General features: G+C 46.4%; 1 protein-coding gene across 1 annotated transcript; it reads left to right on the forward strand.

Moving 5' to 3' along the window:
• Positions 1–6261: 6261 nt before the first annotated feature.
• Positions 6262–15242, forward strand: ndp (norrin cystine knot growth factor NDP). Its single transcript, XM_071340844.1, has 2 exons — positions 6262–6744; positions 14659–15242. The coding sequence occupies exons 1-2, from the start codon at positions 6541–6543 to the stop codon at positions 14881–14883; spliced, it is 429 nt and encodes a 142-aa protein (XP_071196945.1). The 5' UTR covers positions 6262–6540; the 3' UTR covers positions 14884–15242.
• Positions 15243–15537: the final 295 nt, after the last annotated feature.

A 15537-nucleotide genomic window follows, 5' to 3' on the forward strand; every position in this document is an offset into this window, starting at 1 on the left:
CCTCGTTCCCTTGCTTAACCTCCTATCCATCCATATTCACCTAGGTCTGCTATCTACCCCTAAACCCTCCTCCCCACCCCCTCTTCTTTTCCACTCTACCCCCGAGACAGGTCACTGTGACTGGGTTAGAGACAGTCGGTGACTGGGCCAAGCCCTGGCGCTGCTGGATCATACAGACCTGGAGTGTGTCAGACAGACAGACAGACAGACAGACAAAGAAAGACTAAGAGCTGTATTTGGTGTACAGTATTTTCCCACAGCTAAAACAGCAGACATGTCTGACTGCTTCTCAATATCAAATGTTTCTCAAAACGGAAAGTTACAGCATAATAATAACAATAATGACAGCAAGCCTGGCAAAGCGTAGCAACTTTCTGTGATAGAAATAAAACCCAGTTGTTTACTTTAATAAAATTCAGTGTAATTCAAAATGAATGAGTCGATTGTATCGTACGGGATTCGACTGCCAATGTAGATGTTTGGTGTGATGAGAGGTGAATGGAGAAGTGACACACACTGTTACTGTCCACCGTAAGCCGCAAGCTCTGGCCCAGAGCGTCCCAGTTCTAGGCACTCACCATTTTTTTAAAGTACCCTATCCTAATCCTTAACCCTTACCTTAACCATTCTGAATGAATGTCTAAACTTAACTATATAAATCTGATGTTTATCCCTGTGGTCCTCCCCACCTCCCCCTCCCTTTGGACAAGCGTTGAATATTGAAGTCACACCGTGATACCTTGTTGGGCATTACGTAGTATCAATAGCAGTGAAGAGAAGAGAGGAGGCTACAGCTTGTTGTTTGTGTAGACCCAGTGTTATATAAATCTGAGTCCTGGGCAGGTGTGTGGGAGTTGAGGGAGAGGACCACAGTCTGCCCTTTACCCCTCTCGGGCCCTCTGCCCTCAAACAACTCCCCCAATTAAGGGGGTTCAGACACACACACACAGACACCGATACTCAGACACACTTGTCCCTCACCCAACCATTATTCTCAGGAATTTAGGGTTCCCCCTGCAAGTGCATGTGCACACACACATAGACACACACACCTGCCCTTCATTCTCCTGATATTGTTCTGGAAGCCCCCAGTCTTAGCTGCGCTAGCTGCCCTGCGAAACAATGTGTTGATGTCACTAGATCACTAAGCTCATAAGACTGGCAATCACAGATAGACTAAGTGGGATCTAAGAGGCTTGTCAATGTCAATTACGGTGCGTGTGGTTGCCTGTTTATTGCTGGTAAATGAGTTTTGTCTACGGAGTGGAGTATTGGCAGCTAACAGGCAATGACACCCAACGCTATATGAGGGATGCAGTGACAAAACGTTTTGTTTAGCTGCATTTCTGTTAAAGGGTACAGGGAACAGCAAAGTAGGAAAGCAGTGGAAAGAGAAGAAGAGAGCGAGAAAGGGAGAGACATACAGACATAAAAGTACTAAGGTTTGACCCAATGTGAACTAAATGGGGACAAAATGAGGATGGCAGTCCAGCACAAACAAGGTGTGTGTGTGTGTGTGTGTGTGTGTGTGTGTGTGTGTGTGTGTGTGTGTGTGTGTGTGTGTGTGTGTGTGTGTGTGTGTGTGTGTGTGTGTGTGTGTGTGTGTGTGGTGTCTGTGTGTGTGTGTTGGCGTGTGGTTGTGTGTATAGTATCAGGTCATGTTTTGTCTATTAGCCTTTAGCGGTGGTGGGCCAGGAGCTGCTGAACAGATCAGCAGTAAGCGTGGGGCAGGTGAACCAAGGTACAGGGTGGGGACGCTTCCTGACACGGCTAATGTCTGTGTCTGTCTGTCCGTCCAGCCGCCTGTCTGTCTGTCCGTCCAGGTGTCCGTCCATCCGTCCGAATGTCCGTCCATCCGTCCGAGTGTGTTTTATCGTGTGTGTGCCAATATGTCAGTGAGGATATGATGTTGGCGACAGAGGACCCGTCACAGAGGCATCTGTGTTGTTGCCAGATCCTGTGTCAGCTTCACTGACTGTGTGTGTGTGTGTGTGTGTGTGTGTGTGTGTGTGTGTGTGTGTGTGTGTGTGTGTGTGTGTGTGTGTGTGTGTGTGTGTGTGTGTGTGTGTGTGTGTGTGTGTGTGTGTGTGTGTGTGTGTGTTTGTGTGTGTGTGTGTGTGTGTGTGTGTGCTGTACGTGACAGAGGGGATCCTATAGCCAGGAGCACGTGGGTTGACCTGGCAGCCCACTCCAATGTTATTCCCACACTACCAATACACACACACACACACACACACACACACACACACACACCGAGAACTCAGTTATTTTATTACACAGAGGATTAACCCAATACAAGCACAAACAGCCTCTAGCCAGACCCTTTCCTCTCCACCAGGAATGACTTTTCATTAAAACGAATTGCTCTCCCAACAAATTCTCTCACGACCGCAAAGCCACCGCCAGAGATGCTACATATTTTCATCTGTATTCATGTTTTTCTTTTCTTACCCCGAGATACTTTGCTTTTTATGGTTCTCCTGACAAAGGCATTGGTGTTGAGAGTGTTGGCCAGTTCCATTGGCTGGGGCAGCTTTGCTAATAGGCTTGGTGAGAGGCAGGGTTGGTGTGTGTTGGGGATGGGAGTGGTGCATGTTGAGGTGGGGTGTTTGTGTGTGTGTGTGTGTGTGTGTGTGTGTGTGTGTGTGTGTGTGTGTGTGTGTGTGTGTGTGTGTGTGTGTGTGTGTGTGCGTGCGTGCGTGCGTGCGTGCGTGCGTGCGTGCGTGCGTGCGTGCGTGCGTGCGTGCGTGCGTGCGTGCGTGTGTGTGTGTGGGCCGTGGCTGACTTCCCTGAGACTCTCTCAGTAACAGAACTCCAGAGCAGGGTTTGGCATGCTCCAAAAGAGGAAATTATAATTTATAACGAAACAATACCCTGTATTATGTCAAAAGTCCTTCTTTAGCATTCTTCTTTGTATCTAAACAACTCTGCTAGGGTTTCCTCATTTGTACCAAAATCACAGAATGCATTAAGTTCAATTAAACCCTTCCTCCCTTCTTCCATCCCTCCTTCCATCCCTCCTTCCATCCCTCCATTCCTCCATCCCAGTGTTTTTCTTTCTAGAGGGAATCATTAAAAACTTTAGAATTCCTCCTGTTAGGAATAGAAGTATCAGTTGGCCTGTTAAAATAAATACTCCCTAAGATGTTTAGCTGGCCAGTAACATGTGCTGCTACATGGTTTATACAGCACAGCAGACATCACAATCTGTTCTTACTGAGGGGAGCACTGGCAGCCTACCTCTACCTCTCAGACAGCCAGCCTTCACAGTTGTTTATCACAGTTATTTTAATATCACACATACCTGGCTGGCATAGCAACTGGTGTAATCACTGTCATCGTTGTCATAGTTATCATCGTAGTCATGGTTATCATAGTTAACATTATTGTCATAGTTATCATAGCTATTATCGTAGTCGTCATCATCGTCGTCATCATCATCATCATCATCATCATCGTCATCATCCGATTCTGATTCAGAAAACTTTAACATCCTCAAGATGCAAATCATTTTGCAGCAATCACATAAACAACATCCCATATTAAAAGGCCACACATACCATATGATTCCATATGTGTTATTTCATAGTTTTGTTGTCTTCACTATTATTCTACAATGTAGAAAATAGTAAAAGTAAAGAAAAATCCTTGAGTAGGTGTGTCCACACTGTTGACTGGTATGTGTGGCCTTTTAATATGGGATGTTGTTTATGTGATTGCTGCAAAATGATTTGCCTCTTGAGGATGTTAGGTGTTCTCAAACTTTTGACCGCTAGTGTTTATATATATATATTTTTGCAGTCGCAAAAACCATCAAGCGTTATTATGAAACTGGCTTTCATATACAATGGGGAGAACAAGTATTTGATACACTGCCGATTTTGCAGGTTTTCCTACTTACAAAGCATGTAGAGGTCTGTAATTTTTTATCATAGGTACACTTCAACTGTGAGAGACGGAATCTAAAACAAAAATCCAGAAAATCACATTGTATGATTTTTTAAGTAATTAATTTGCATTTTATTGCATGACATAAGTATTTGATCACCTACCAACCAGTAAGAATTCCGTCTCTCACAGACCTGTTAGTTTTTCTTTAAGAAGCCCTCCTGTTCTCCACTCATTACCTGTATTAACTGCACCTGTTTGAACTCGTTACCTGTATAAAAGACACCTGTCCACACACTCGAATCAAACAGACTCCAACCTCTCCACAATGGCCAAGAACAGAGAGCTGTGTAAGGACATCAGGGGTAAAATTGTAGACCTGCACAAGGCTGGGATGGGCTACAGGACAATAGGCAAGCAGCTTGGTGAGAAGGCAACAACTGTTGGCGCAATTATTAGAAAATGGAAGAAGTTCAAGATAACGGTCAATCACCCTCGGTCTGGGGCTCCATGCAAGATCTCACCTCGTGGGGCATCAATGATCATGAGGAAGGTGAGGGATCAGCCCAGAACTACACGGCAGGACCTGGTCAATGAGCTGGGACCACAGTCTCAAAGAAAACCATTAGTAACACACTACGCCGTCATGGATTAAAATCCTGCAGCGCACGCAAGGTCCCCCTGCTCAAGCCAGCGCATGTCCAGGCCCGTCTGAAGTTTGCTAATGACCATCTGGATGATCCAGAGGAGGAATGGGAGAAGGTCATGTGGTCTGATGAGACAAAAATAGAGCTTTTTGGTCTAAACTCCACTCGCCGTGTTTGGAGGAAGAAGAAGGATGAGTACAACCCCAAGAACACCATCCCAACTGTGAAGCATGGAGGTGGAAACATCATTCTTTGGGGATGCTTTTCTGCAAAGGGGACAGGACGACTGCACCGTATTGAGGGGAGGATGGATGGGGCCATGTATCGCGAGATCTTGGCCAACAACCTCCTTCCCTCAGTAAGAGCATTGAAGATGGGTCGTGGCTGGGTCTTCCAGCATGACAACGACCCGAAACACACAGCCAGGGCAACTAAGGAGTGGCTCCGTAAGAAGCATCTCAAGGTCCTGGAGTGACCTAGCCAGTCTCCAGACCTGAACCCAATAGAAAATCTTTGGAGGGAGCTGAAAGTCCGTATTGCCCAGCGACAGCCCCGAAACCTGAAGGATCTGGAGAAGGTCTGTATGGAGGAGTGGGCCAAAATCCCTGCTGCAGTGTGTGCAAACCTGGTCAAGAACTACAGGAAACGTATGATCTCTGTAATTGCAAACAAAGTTTCTGTACCAAATATTAAGTTCTGCTTTTCTGATGTATCAAATACTTATGTCATGCAATAAAATGCAAATTAATTACTTAAAAATCATACAATGTGATTTTCTGGATTTTTGTTTTATATTCGTCTCTCACAGTTGAAGTGTACCTATGATAAAAATTACAGACCTCTACATGCTTTGTAAGTAGGAAAACCTGCAAAATCAGCAGTGTATCAAATACTTCCTCTCACCACTGTATATATATATATATATATATATATATATATATATATATATATATATACACACACACACACACACACACACACACACACACAGTGCATTCGGAAAGTATTCAGACCCCTTCCCTTTTTCCAGTTTTTTATTTTTTATAAATTAGCAACAATTTCTAAAAACCTGTTTTTCCTTTGTCATTATGGGGTATTGTGTGAAGATTGATGAGGAAAAAAACAGTTGAATCAATTTTAGAATAAGTCTGTAACATCAAATGCTTAGCGGAAATGCCATATTAGAACGGGCAATATTACAACAACAACAAAAACGAACCAATATGAGTTGTACCAGACGAGATCTGTGGGATTTCTTCAAAGACTAGAAAAGATTTGAAAACACAAATAGCTGTGAAATCAATTCAGATCCAACCATATCCCGCAACAAAACTTAAATAGCAACTGTAACATTTGTATAAATCAAATCACAAATGTTTGGAAACAATGCATCCCCTGCGTAGTCTATGAGGAGCCAAGGAAAAGTGCAACGTGGGCATCTTTATAGCATAACTCAACGTCCAGAGCTCTTGTGATTTTCCCTCTCCTCAGTTAATAGATTGATTCATACCACTGATCAGTCAGGGATTCCACTCACCTGGTGTCCAGGTCTAAATCACTCCTCGATTAGAGGTGAAATATGTACGGTGCTTTAAAGAGTTGACCCATCTACCCTTCCTTTATTATTTCCCTCTATCCCTAGATCCAGACAGGCGATATGGAGAGGACCGGTGTGAGGACCCAGAGACCAGACTGCAGCAGCACATTGGGCCCGGGCTAGGAGCTCCACGCCAATTCCATTAGAGAGAGGACAAGGGAAAGCCTCACTTTTTCACGTCAGTAAAGAGAACAAGAAAGAGAGAAAAAAATAAAGAAAAGTCACTCCCAGTGAGAAGAGAGACAAACAGACAAACAGAAAAAAAATAAGTGGACAGAGAGAAAGACAGAGGGTGTCCCTCTTTCGGACCTCTTTGTGTCACCTGTAAAGTTCCTCCGTGCCTCTTGGACTTTACCCCACTACCCCCTAACTCCTGTCCCACCCACCCCAGCCCTCCCTGGCCCAAGTATGTGGACCCCAGCCCCCCTCTCTCCCTCCTCAGGGCTGGTGCTGTTGCTGGTTTTCTGCCCCCTATTGGTGGTAGTGCATGCCAGCAGCAGTAAGGCAGAGAACGGACACAGCACACACCTGGGAGACACAGACCCAGACCGCTGTATGAGGCATCACTTCGTAGAGACCATCACACACCCCATCTACAAGTGTAACTCCAAGGTAAGCCGGCTGAATGTGCACACACTAGCATGTGCACACACACGCTCTCTCACACACGGACAAGGATACACTAGCAGATAGATAATGATAAAGGAGGTCAGATCTCCCTGTAAGTCAAAACACACGTGTGGGCGCGCACACACACACACACACACACACACACACACACACACACACACACACACACACACACACACACACACACACACACACACACACACACACACACACACACACACACGCATATACACACACTGTAAGCCAATCCTGTCATTCATCCCAGCTAACAAGCTGTTTTAGATAACAGCGCCAGTCCAGAGGTTTTACAGGATGTTTTACATGATAAATATCAGAACAGAAATCTGCTTCAAACCTCCAAACCAGACCCCTGGGACTACAGACAGGGAAACACAGCCAAAAGTCTGTCTGCTCTCTTTAACGAGTAGGTCTTTCCCTCTCTCTCTCTCATTTATTGTTCACTGTCTATGTATTTTCTCTCTCTCTCTCTCTCTCTCTCTCTCTCTCTCTCTCTCTCTCTCTCTCTCTCTCTCTCTCTCTCTCTCTCTCTCTCTCTCTCTCTCTCTCTCTCTCTCTCTCAATTCAATTCCATTTCAATGTAAGGGCGTTATTGGCATGGGTTAACATTGCCAAAGCAAGTGGATAATAAACAAAAGTAACAGAAGTTCAAAAAGAATAAAGACATTTCAAATGTCATATTATGTCTATATACAGTGTTGTGACAATATGCAAATAGCAATCTCTCTCTCTCTATCTCTCTCTCTCTCAGTGACCCCTGGCAGAGGTAGATAAATGCAGTCTGTTCAATCTCTCTGTGTGAGTTCCTCACCTAGGCCAAAATTAAAACGAGCCCCCACAGAGAGAGTAGCAAATGTCTGTAGTGTGGCCCACATCTAACACCTCACACACAACATAAGCATGACTCACCTAGACCAGACCAGGCAGGGTGGGGGGGGGTTGAAAAAACACAAACAACCTGAGAGCACAGCAGGAAAGGGTGGCCCCAGCAGGAAAGGGTGGCCACAGCAGGAAAGGGGGGCCACAGCAGGAAAGGGTGGCCCCAGCAGGAAAGGGGGGCCACAGCAGGAAAGGGTGGCCCCAGCAGGAAAGGGTGGCCCCAGCAGGAAAGGGTGGGCCCAGCAGGAAAGGGAGGCCACAGCAGGAAAGGGTGGCCCCAGCAGGAAAGGGAGGCCACAGCAGGAAAGGGGGGCCACAGCAGGAAAGGGTGGCCCCAGCAGGAAAGGGGGGCCACAGCAGGAAAGGATGGCCCCAGCAGGAAAGGGTGGCCCCAGCAGGAAAGGGTGGGCCCAGCAGGAAAGGGTGGCCACAGCAGGAAAGGGTGGCCCCAGCAGGAAAGGGTGGCCCCAGCAGGAAAGGGTGGCCACCGCGGGAAAGGGTGGCCACAGCAGGAAAGGGTGGCCACAGCAGGAAAGGGTGGCCCCAGCAGGAAAGGGTGGCCCCAGCAGGAAAGGGGGGCCACAGCAGGAAAGGGTGGCCCCAGCAGGAAAGGGGGGCCACAGCAGGAAAGGGAGAGATTGAAAACGTTTATTCCACTTTCCCCAATGCTCTCTCCACACTGCTACCACGAAAAAATACCTCAAAACCAAATGCTTACCTGGCCCATCACTCCACCCTGGACCTGAACAGCCTTTAAGACCAGGTCCACCTCTACAAAGCAGCAGTCCCTACTTTTGCCAGGACCCTGAAAGACATGGCCCTCAACCGCAGTCCCAGCACCTCACACAGAAGTAACAGACCTACATCCAGACCACAGCAGCGCCAGGCACATGCCAGAATTGGACAAGAACCAGACACAGGGGGACAAGCACCTACCTGGAGGTGACAGCATTCCCTCCCAAATATGCCCCTCTAGACACAACTACGACGAAACAGCCCCCCAAAATTGGTCACAACTCCTACAGATCTGTTGCACGCTGGGTCTGTACATAGTCAATGGTAGGCTTCGAGGGGACTCCTATGGTACTTCTACAACTCATCCCTTTCCAGTGGTACTGTAGATTACTTTATCACCGACCTCAACCCAGTCTTTCAGAGTGTTCATAATCAGCCCACTGATACCTTTATAAGATCATAGCAAAATCACAGTCTACTTGAAAAGAGCAACACTCAACCAAGAGGCATCAAAGCCCAACAAACTGCAGACTTTTAACAAATGCTATAGATGAAAGGAAAGTAGTGTAGAAACCTACCAAAAAACATTTTGGCAACAAAATATCCAATCCCTTTTAGACAACTCCCTGGACAAAATGTTTCACTGCAATAGTGAAGGTGTAAACTTGGCAGTAGAAAGCCTAAACAGTAAATTTGACCTTTCAGCTTCCCTATCAAACCCCCAAATTTCCAGCAAACAACCTAAGAAAATTAACAACAATTACAAATGGTTTGATGAATGCAAAACTCTAACAAAGAAATTAAGAAACATTTCCAACCAAAAACACAGAGAACCAGAAAACCTGAGCCTACGCCTTCACTGTGGTACAACACTAAAACAACACAGAAATACACCAAGAAAAAAGAAGGAACAGCACGTCAGAAACCAGCTCAATGTAATCGAAGAATCCATAGAATTGAACCACTTCTGGGAAAATTGGAACACACTTCACAAACAACAACACGAAGAGCTAATCAAATCTAATTTTATTTGTCACATGCGCCCAATACAACAGGTGTAGACCTTACAGTGAAATGCTAAATTACAAGCCCTTAACCAACAACGCAGTTAAGAAAATACCTAAAAAAAGTAAGAGATAAGAATAACAAATAATTAAAGAGAAGCATTAAGCAACAATATTGTTGATATATTCAGGGGTTACCGGTACAGAGTCAATGTGTGGGTGCACCGGTGTCGAGGTAATTGAGGTCATATGTACATGTAGGTAGAGTTATTAAAGTGACTATGCATAGATAATAACAGAGAGTAGCAGCAGCGTAGAAGTGGTTTCATGAAATGTGTTTCCATGGCCGAGCAGCCACACACAAGCCTAAGAACACCATGCACAATGCCAAGCATCAGCTGGAGTGGTGTAAAGGTTGCCACCATTGGACTCTGGAGCAGTGAAAACGCATTCTATGGAGTGATGAATCATGCTTCACCATCTGGCAGTTGGACGAATCTGGGTTTGGCGGATGCCCGAATGCATTGTGCCAACTGTAAAGTTGGGTGATGGAGGAATAATGGTCTGCGGCTGTTTTTCATGGTTCGGGCCCTTAGTTCCAGTGAAGGGAAATCTTAATGCTACAGCATACAATGACACTCTAGATGATTCTGTGCTTCCAACTTTGTGGCAACATTTTGGGGAAGGCCCTTTCCTGTTTCAGAATGACAATGCCCCCGTTCACAAAGCGAGGTCCATACAGAAATGGTTTGTCGAGATTGGTGTGGAAGAACTTGACCACAACCCCAACACCTTTGGGATGAATTAGAACGCCTACTGCCTGCCAGGCCTAATCACCCAACATCAGTGCCCGACCTCAGTAATGCTCTTGTGGCTGAATGGAAGTAAGTTCCCGCAGCAATGTTCAGCACCACAGGTAACTTCCCCAAAGCTGTGAACGATCTGAGAGACAGGGCAAGAAGGGCTTTCTACACCATCAAAAGGAACATAACATTCAACATCCCAATTAGAATCTGGCTAGAAATACTTGAATCGGTTATAGAATCCATTGCCCTCTATAACTGTGAGGTCTGGGGTCCACTCGCCAACCAAGAAGTCACAAAATGGGACAATAACCTAATGCCCTCTATAACTGTGAGGTCTGGGGCCGACATCCAAGCTGAGCTATCACGCAGAGATGCGTGTCGACATCTGGGTGTCCGAAGGGGGAATGAGAAAAGTAAGTTGAGTGTCATCTGCATAGCAATGATAAGAGAGTCCTTATGAGGATATGACGGAGCCGAGTGACTTGGTGTAAAGAGAAAAGAGGAGAGGGCCTAGAACCGAGCCCTGGGGGACACCAGTGTGAGAGTAACTGGTATGAGTGATAGAAATTGGCTTTAGCAGCGGATACAAAGGAAGAGAAGGTAGAGAGGAGGGAGTGGAAGGATGATAGGTCCTCCGGAAGTTTAGTTTCCCTCAATTTTTGCTTAAACACTCAGCCACGGAGCAGAATGGGAGGGCCGAGCTTGCCGGGAAGAAATGAGACAGTGCAAGGCATAGGATGTGGAAAGGGAGGAGAGTTGGGTTGAAGAGAGAATCAGAAGACAGGAGGGAGAAGAATTTAGCAGAAGAGAGAGATGATAGGATAGAAGCGGAGAGAGTAGTGTAGGAGAGAGAGAGCAAATATTGCGACGGCACCTGATCATCTGGGTAGAGGCTGAGTGGTTTGGGTTGGAAGAAATGGAGACATAAAAGGAAACTAAGTAGTGATCAGAGACCTGGAGGGGGGTTACAGTGAGATTAGTAGGCGAACAGCCTCTAGTAAAGATGAGGTCAAGAGTATTGCCTGCCTTGTGGGTGGTAGGGGACCGGGAAAGGGTGAGGTCAAAAGGGGCAAGGAGGGGAAAGAGAGAGTTGGTTAGAAATTAACTGAAGGCAGAAGTCGGGAGGTTGAAGTTGCCAAGTACGAAGAGCGGCGAGCCATCATCAGGAAATTAGCTTTTCAAGGTGTCAAGGTCATTGACAAGCTCATAACATTTGAAATGTCTCTATTCTTTTGAAACATTTTTGTGTAATGTTTACTTTCTGATTGGTTATTTAACTTTTGTTTATTGTCTATTTCACTTGCTTTGGCAATGTAAACATATGTTTCCCACGCCAGTAAATCCCTTTGAATTTAATTGAAATTGAGAGGGTGATGGGGGAAGGTAGAGATAAAGAGAGAGGGGGAGAGATAGAAACAGAGAGAAGGGAGAGAGAGACAGAAAGAGAGAGAGGGAGACAGAGACAAAGTGAGAGGTGAGAGAGAGGTCTAATAGAAACAAAGAATAGAAAGATAGAAAGAAAAGGGGTGGAGAGGGAAAGAGAAAAATGAGTGTGGCAAACAGGCGCTGAGTAACATATGATGGAGTTTTCTGCTCCCTTTCTGAGGTATAAGGCATGTGGACTATACAACATGCAGTCCATGGTTTGACACTGAGGATCTGTAGTGAGGAGTGAGTGATAGTGACAGTTCCTGCTGTAAAGGAGTGTTAATGAGTGTAAGTGATCCCTTGTTGGGCTTAGGGCCGGGCCCAGAGTGACACAGGGGTTCCTAGGGGACTGTTTGTGGAGGAGGACCTCTCTCTGTCCCACATATACAGTGCATTCAGAAAGTATTCAGACCCCTTGACTTTTTCCACATGTTACGTTACAGCCTTATTCTAAAATTGATTAAAATGTTTTTTTTTTTCAATCAATGTACACACAATACACCATAATGACAAAGCAAAAGCCCTGTCCGGCTCAGCCGACCACTGCAGCCGCACCGGTCCCCCCTTCAGCAGTGTGCTTACTTTGTTGAAGAACTTTGGCAGTGATTACAGCCTCGAGTCTTCTTGGGTATGACGCTACAAGCTTGGCACACCTATATTTGGGGAGTTTCTCCCATTCTTCTCTGCAGATCCTCTCAAGTTTTGTCAGGTTGGATGGGGAGCGTTGCTGCACAGCTATTTTCAGTTCTCTTCATAGATGTTCGATCGGGTTCAAGTCCGGGCTCTGGCTGGGCCACTCAGCCACTTGTTCCGAAGCCTCTTCTGTGTTGTCTTGGCTGTGAGGTAATGGGAGCTGCTACCTGACCAAAACCCTGGATAAACCTCCGGTAGTAAGGATCTCTCTGTACTTTGCTCCGTTCATCTTTCCCTCGATCCTGACTAGACTCCCATCTCCACAGAGGAACTCTGGAGCTCTCTCAGAGTGACCATCGGGTTCTTGGTCACCTCCCTGACCAAGGCCCTTCTCCCCCGATTGCTCATTTTGGCCGGGCGGATAGTTTCAGGAAGAGTCTTGTGGTTCCAAACTTCTTCCATTTAAGAATGATGGAGGACACTGTGTTCTTGGGGACCTTCAATGCTGCAGAAATGTTTGGGTACCCTTCCCCAGATCTGTGCAGCAACATAATCCTGTCTCGGAAGTCTACGGACAATTCCTTCGACCTCATGACTTGGTTTTTGCTCTAACATGCACTGTCAACTGTGGGACCTTATATAGACAGGTGTGTGCCTTTCCAAATCATGTCCTATCAATTGAATTTACCACAGGTGGACTCCAATCAAGTTGTAGAAACATCTCACGGATGATCAATGGAAACAGGATGCTCCTGAGCTCAATTTCGAGTCTCATAGCGAAGGGTCTGAATACTTATGTAAATAAGGTATTTCTGTTTTTTATTTTTTATACATTTGCAAACATTTCTAAAAACCTGTTTTTGCTTTGTCATTATAGGGTATTGTGTGTAGATTGATGAGGACAAAAATGAAGTGAATCCATTTTAGAAAAAGGCTGTAACGTAACAAAATGTGGAAAATAGGAAGGGGTCTGAATACTTTCCCAATGCACAGTATGCAACAGTGCCTAAGTAGGTGCATGTGTATCTGTAAGTTTGACTGGGAAGGCGGAAAGTTTTTGCAAGGGGAAGGAGCCTTGATCTGCTGCCCAGCTGTCAACTTGCCATGGTCTTCTGAATCTCAATCCTCCTCTGCCCATTCTCCCCTCTTCTCCCCCCTCCACACACACACAAAGCCTTCCAACCTCTCTCTGTGAAAATACCTAAAACTCTTCCTAGCTGATAGCTCACTGTCTAGTCCTCAGCTATTGTAATGAGGACACGTTCCTAAAGTGGCTGCTAACTCCCTTGCAGTCGTCGCCGGCAAGTGTGTGTGTGTCATATCCCCTATCCCCAGACAGGCTATATCCAGAGGGAGAGAAAGACCGAGAGAGAGAACGAGAGACAGAAAGATATCCATATCCCCTGGCCCCAGATGAGCTATTGTAAGAGAGGGTGACATCGGTGGCGACACGAGGCAGCTGACAGGGAACATGACACAGGAGTCCACTTGCGGACACGACAGCAATGTGTGTGTGTGTGTATGTGTGTTTGTGTGTGTACTGGTAAGTGTGTTTGAGTGATGATTCACTGTTGAGGCATCAGAGGGTGTGTTTGTGTGTTTGTGTCTGTCTGTGTGTGTGTGTGTGTGTGCGTGCGTGCGTGCGTGCGTGCGTGCGTGCGTGCGTGCGTGCGTGTGTGCGTGTGTGCGTGCATGCGTGTGTGTGTGTGCAATAGAAAGTGGTCACATCACAGGCAGGCCATCACGTCTAGATGAGGATCAGTAGAACACAAAGAAAAGGGTCAGCCATGTTCTGCAGCGTGGTGTTCTTCTGACAGACAAACACACAGAGAGGATGGAGCCCTGAATCATTAGTAATTAACAAGATCACTCATTAGGGCTATGATACTGTGTGTTTGTGTCACTGCTGTTAGCCTGCTGAGAGCTCAGGGAGCTAACGCAAGTCTCAGGCGAGGTTACTCATGTGATTTACGTGCGTGTGGTGTGTGTGTGTGTGTGTGTGTGTGTGTGTGTGTGTGTGTGTGTGTGTGTGTGTGTGTGTGTGTGTGTGTGTGTGTGTGTGTGTGTGTGTGTGTGTGTGTGTGTGTGTGTGTGTGTGTGTGCGTGTGCGTGATTGTGCGTGTGACTAACCCTGAGCTTTCCAGCCTGACTCCTATCACAGCAGGCGCAAGGCCACAGACTGGGAGTTATACTACAGGCTGTAGATTACAGTAGAGAATACAAAGCCTGACTGTGACACGAACTATAGTATATAGACATCAGCTCCTTGAACAGGATAACATAACTTTATTGTTTTCTAAACTCCCTTTAAGTGTATGTTTTCTTCCCTCTCCCCTCACTCCTCCTATCTTCCCCTTTCCCCTCCTCCTCCCCTCTCCTCTCCTCCTATCCAGATGGTGTTGCTGGCTCGGTGTGAGGGCCACTGCAGCCACACGTCCCGCTCCGACCCTCTCATCTCCTTCAGTTCGGTGTTGAAGCAGCCCTTTAAGAACACCTGTTTCTGCTGCAGGCCCCACACCTCCAAGCTGAAGGCTGTGAGGCTCCGCTGTGCCGGAGGAACACGCATCACCGCCACCTACCGCTACATCCTTGCCTGCAACTGTGAGGAGTGCAGCTGAGCAGAGAAAATAACATTTTAGAACACTTTAGAACTCTAGAAACGCTAGAACCGGCTCTTTGAGAGTTTCTACCCCTGTGAGTCTGCAGCTGTAAGGAGTGGAATCCTAGAACTCGAGAATTTGAAGAACCCACACCTTTGTAGAACCCGTGAGTCTAGACCTGACCAATGGAACAAGACAGTGTTTTTGTCCCTGTATGATGATTCAAGTACCCTAACTTCTCCGCTGGCCTTCATCTGCAAGTAGTGGAACCCTTAGCACCCTATCGAACTCTAAAACCTGTGAGTCTAGGCCCAACCCATGGACGCATATAGAACCATCATGCTTGTTGGCGATAATGACTCCAGTGCCCCAACTGCTATCTGACAATAAATGTACAAGGAGAGGAGCCCTGGACTTTTGGAACAGGGATATTGGGGAGGGGGGGGGGAGTTAAGAACCATTGAGGAACCCCATGTACAATTTCATGGTTCTACTTGTGTTTCTAGGCCTGACTGAGAAGTCAGTCATGAGAACCTTAATTCTCGTGACTCTTTGTCAAACTGCTTTTTTTCCTTCCTAAATTCACTACCTATCAGTCTGGATCAAACTGCTAGACTCTGAGACCTGAGTTCCTATTCCTCTTCCAGTGGCTCAGTCCCCAACCGATGACCA

Source organism: Salvelinus alpinus, chromosome 14 (genome assembly GCF_045679555.1).
Source record: "Salvelinus alpinus chromosome 14, SLU_Salpinus.1, whole genome shotgun sequence".
Taxonomy (NCBI): domain Eukaryota; kingdom Metazoa; phylum Chordata; class Actinopteri; order Salmoniformes; family Salmonidae; genus Salvelinus; species Salvelinus alpinus.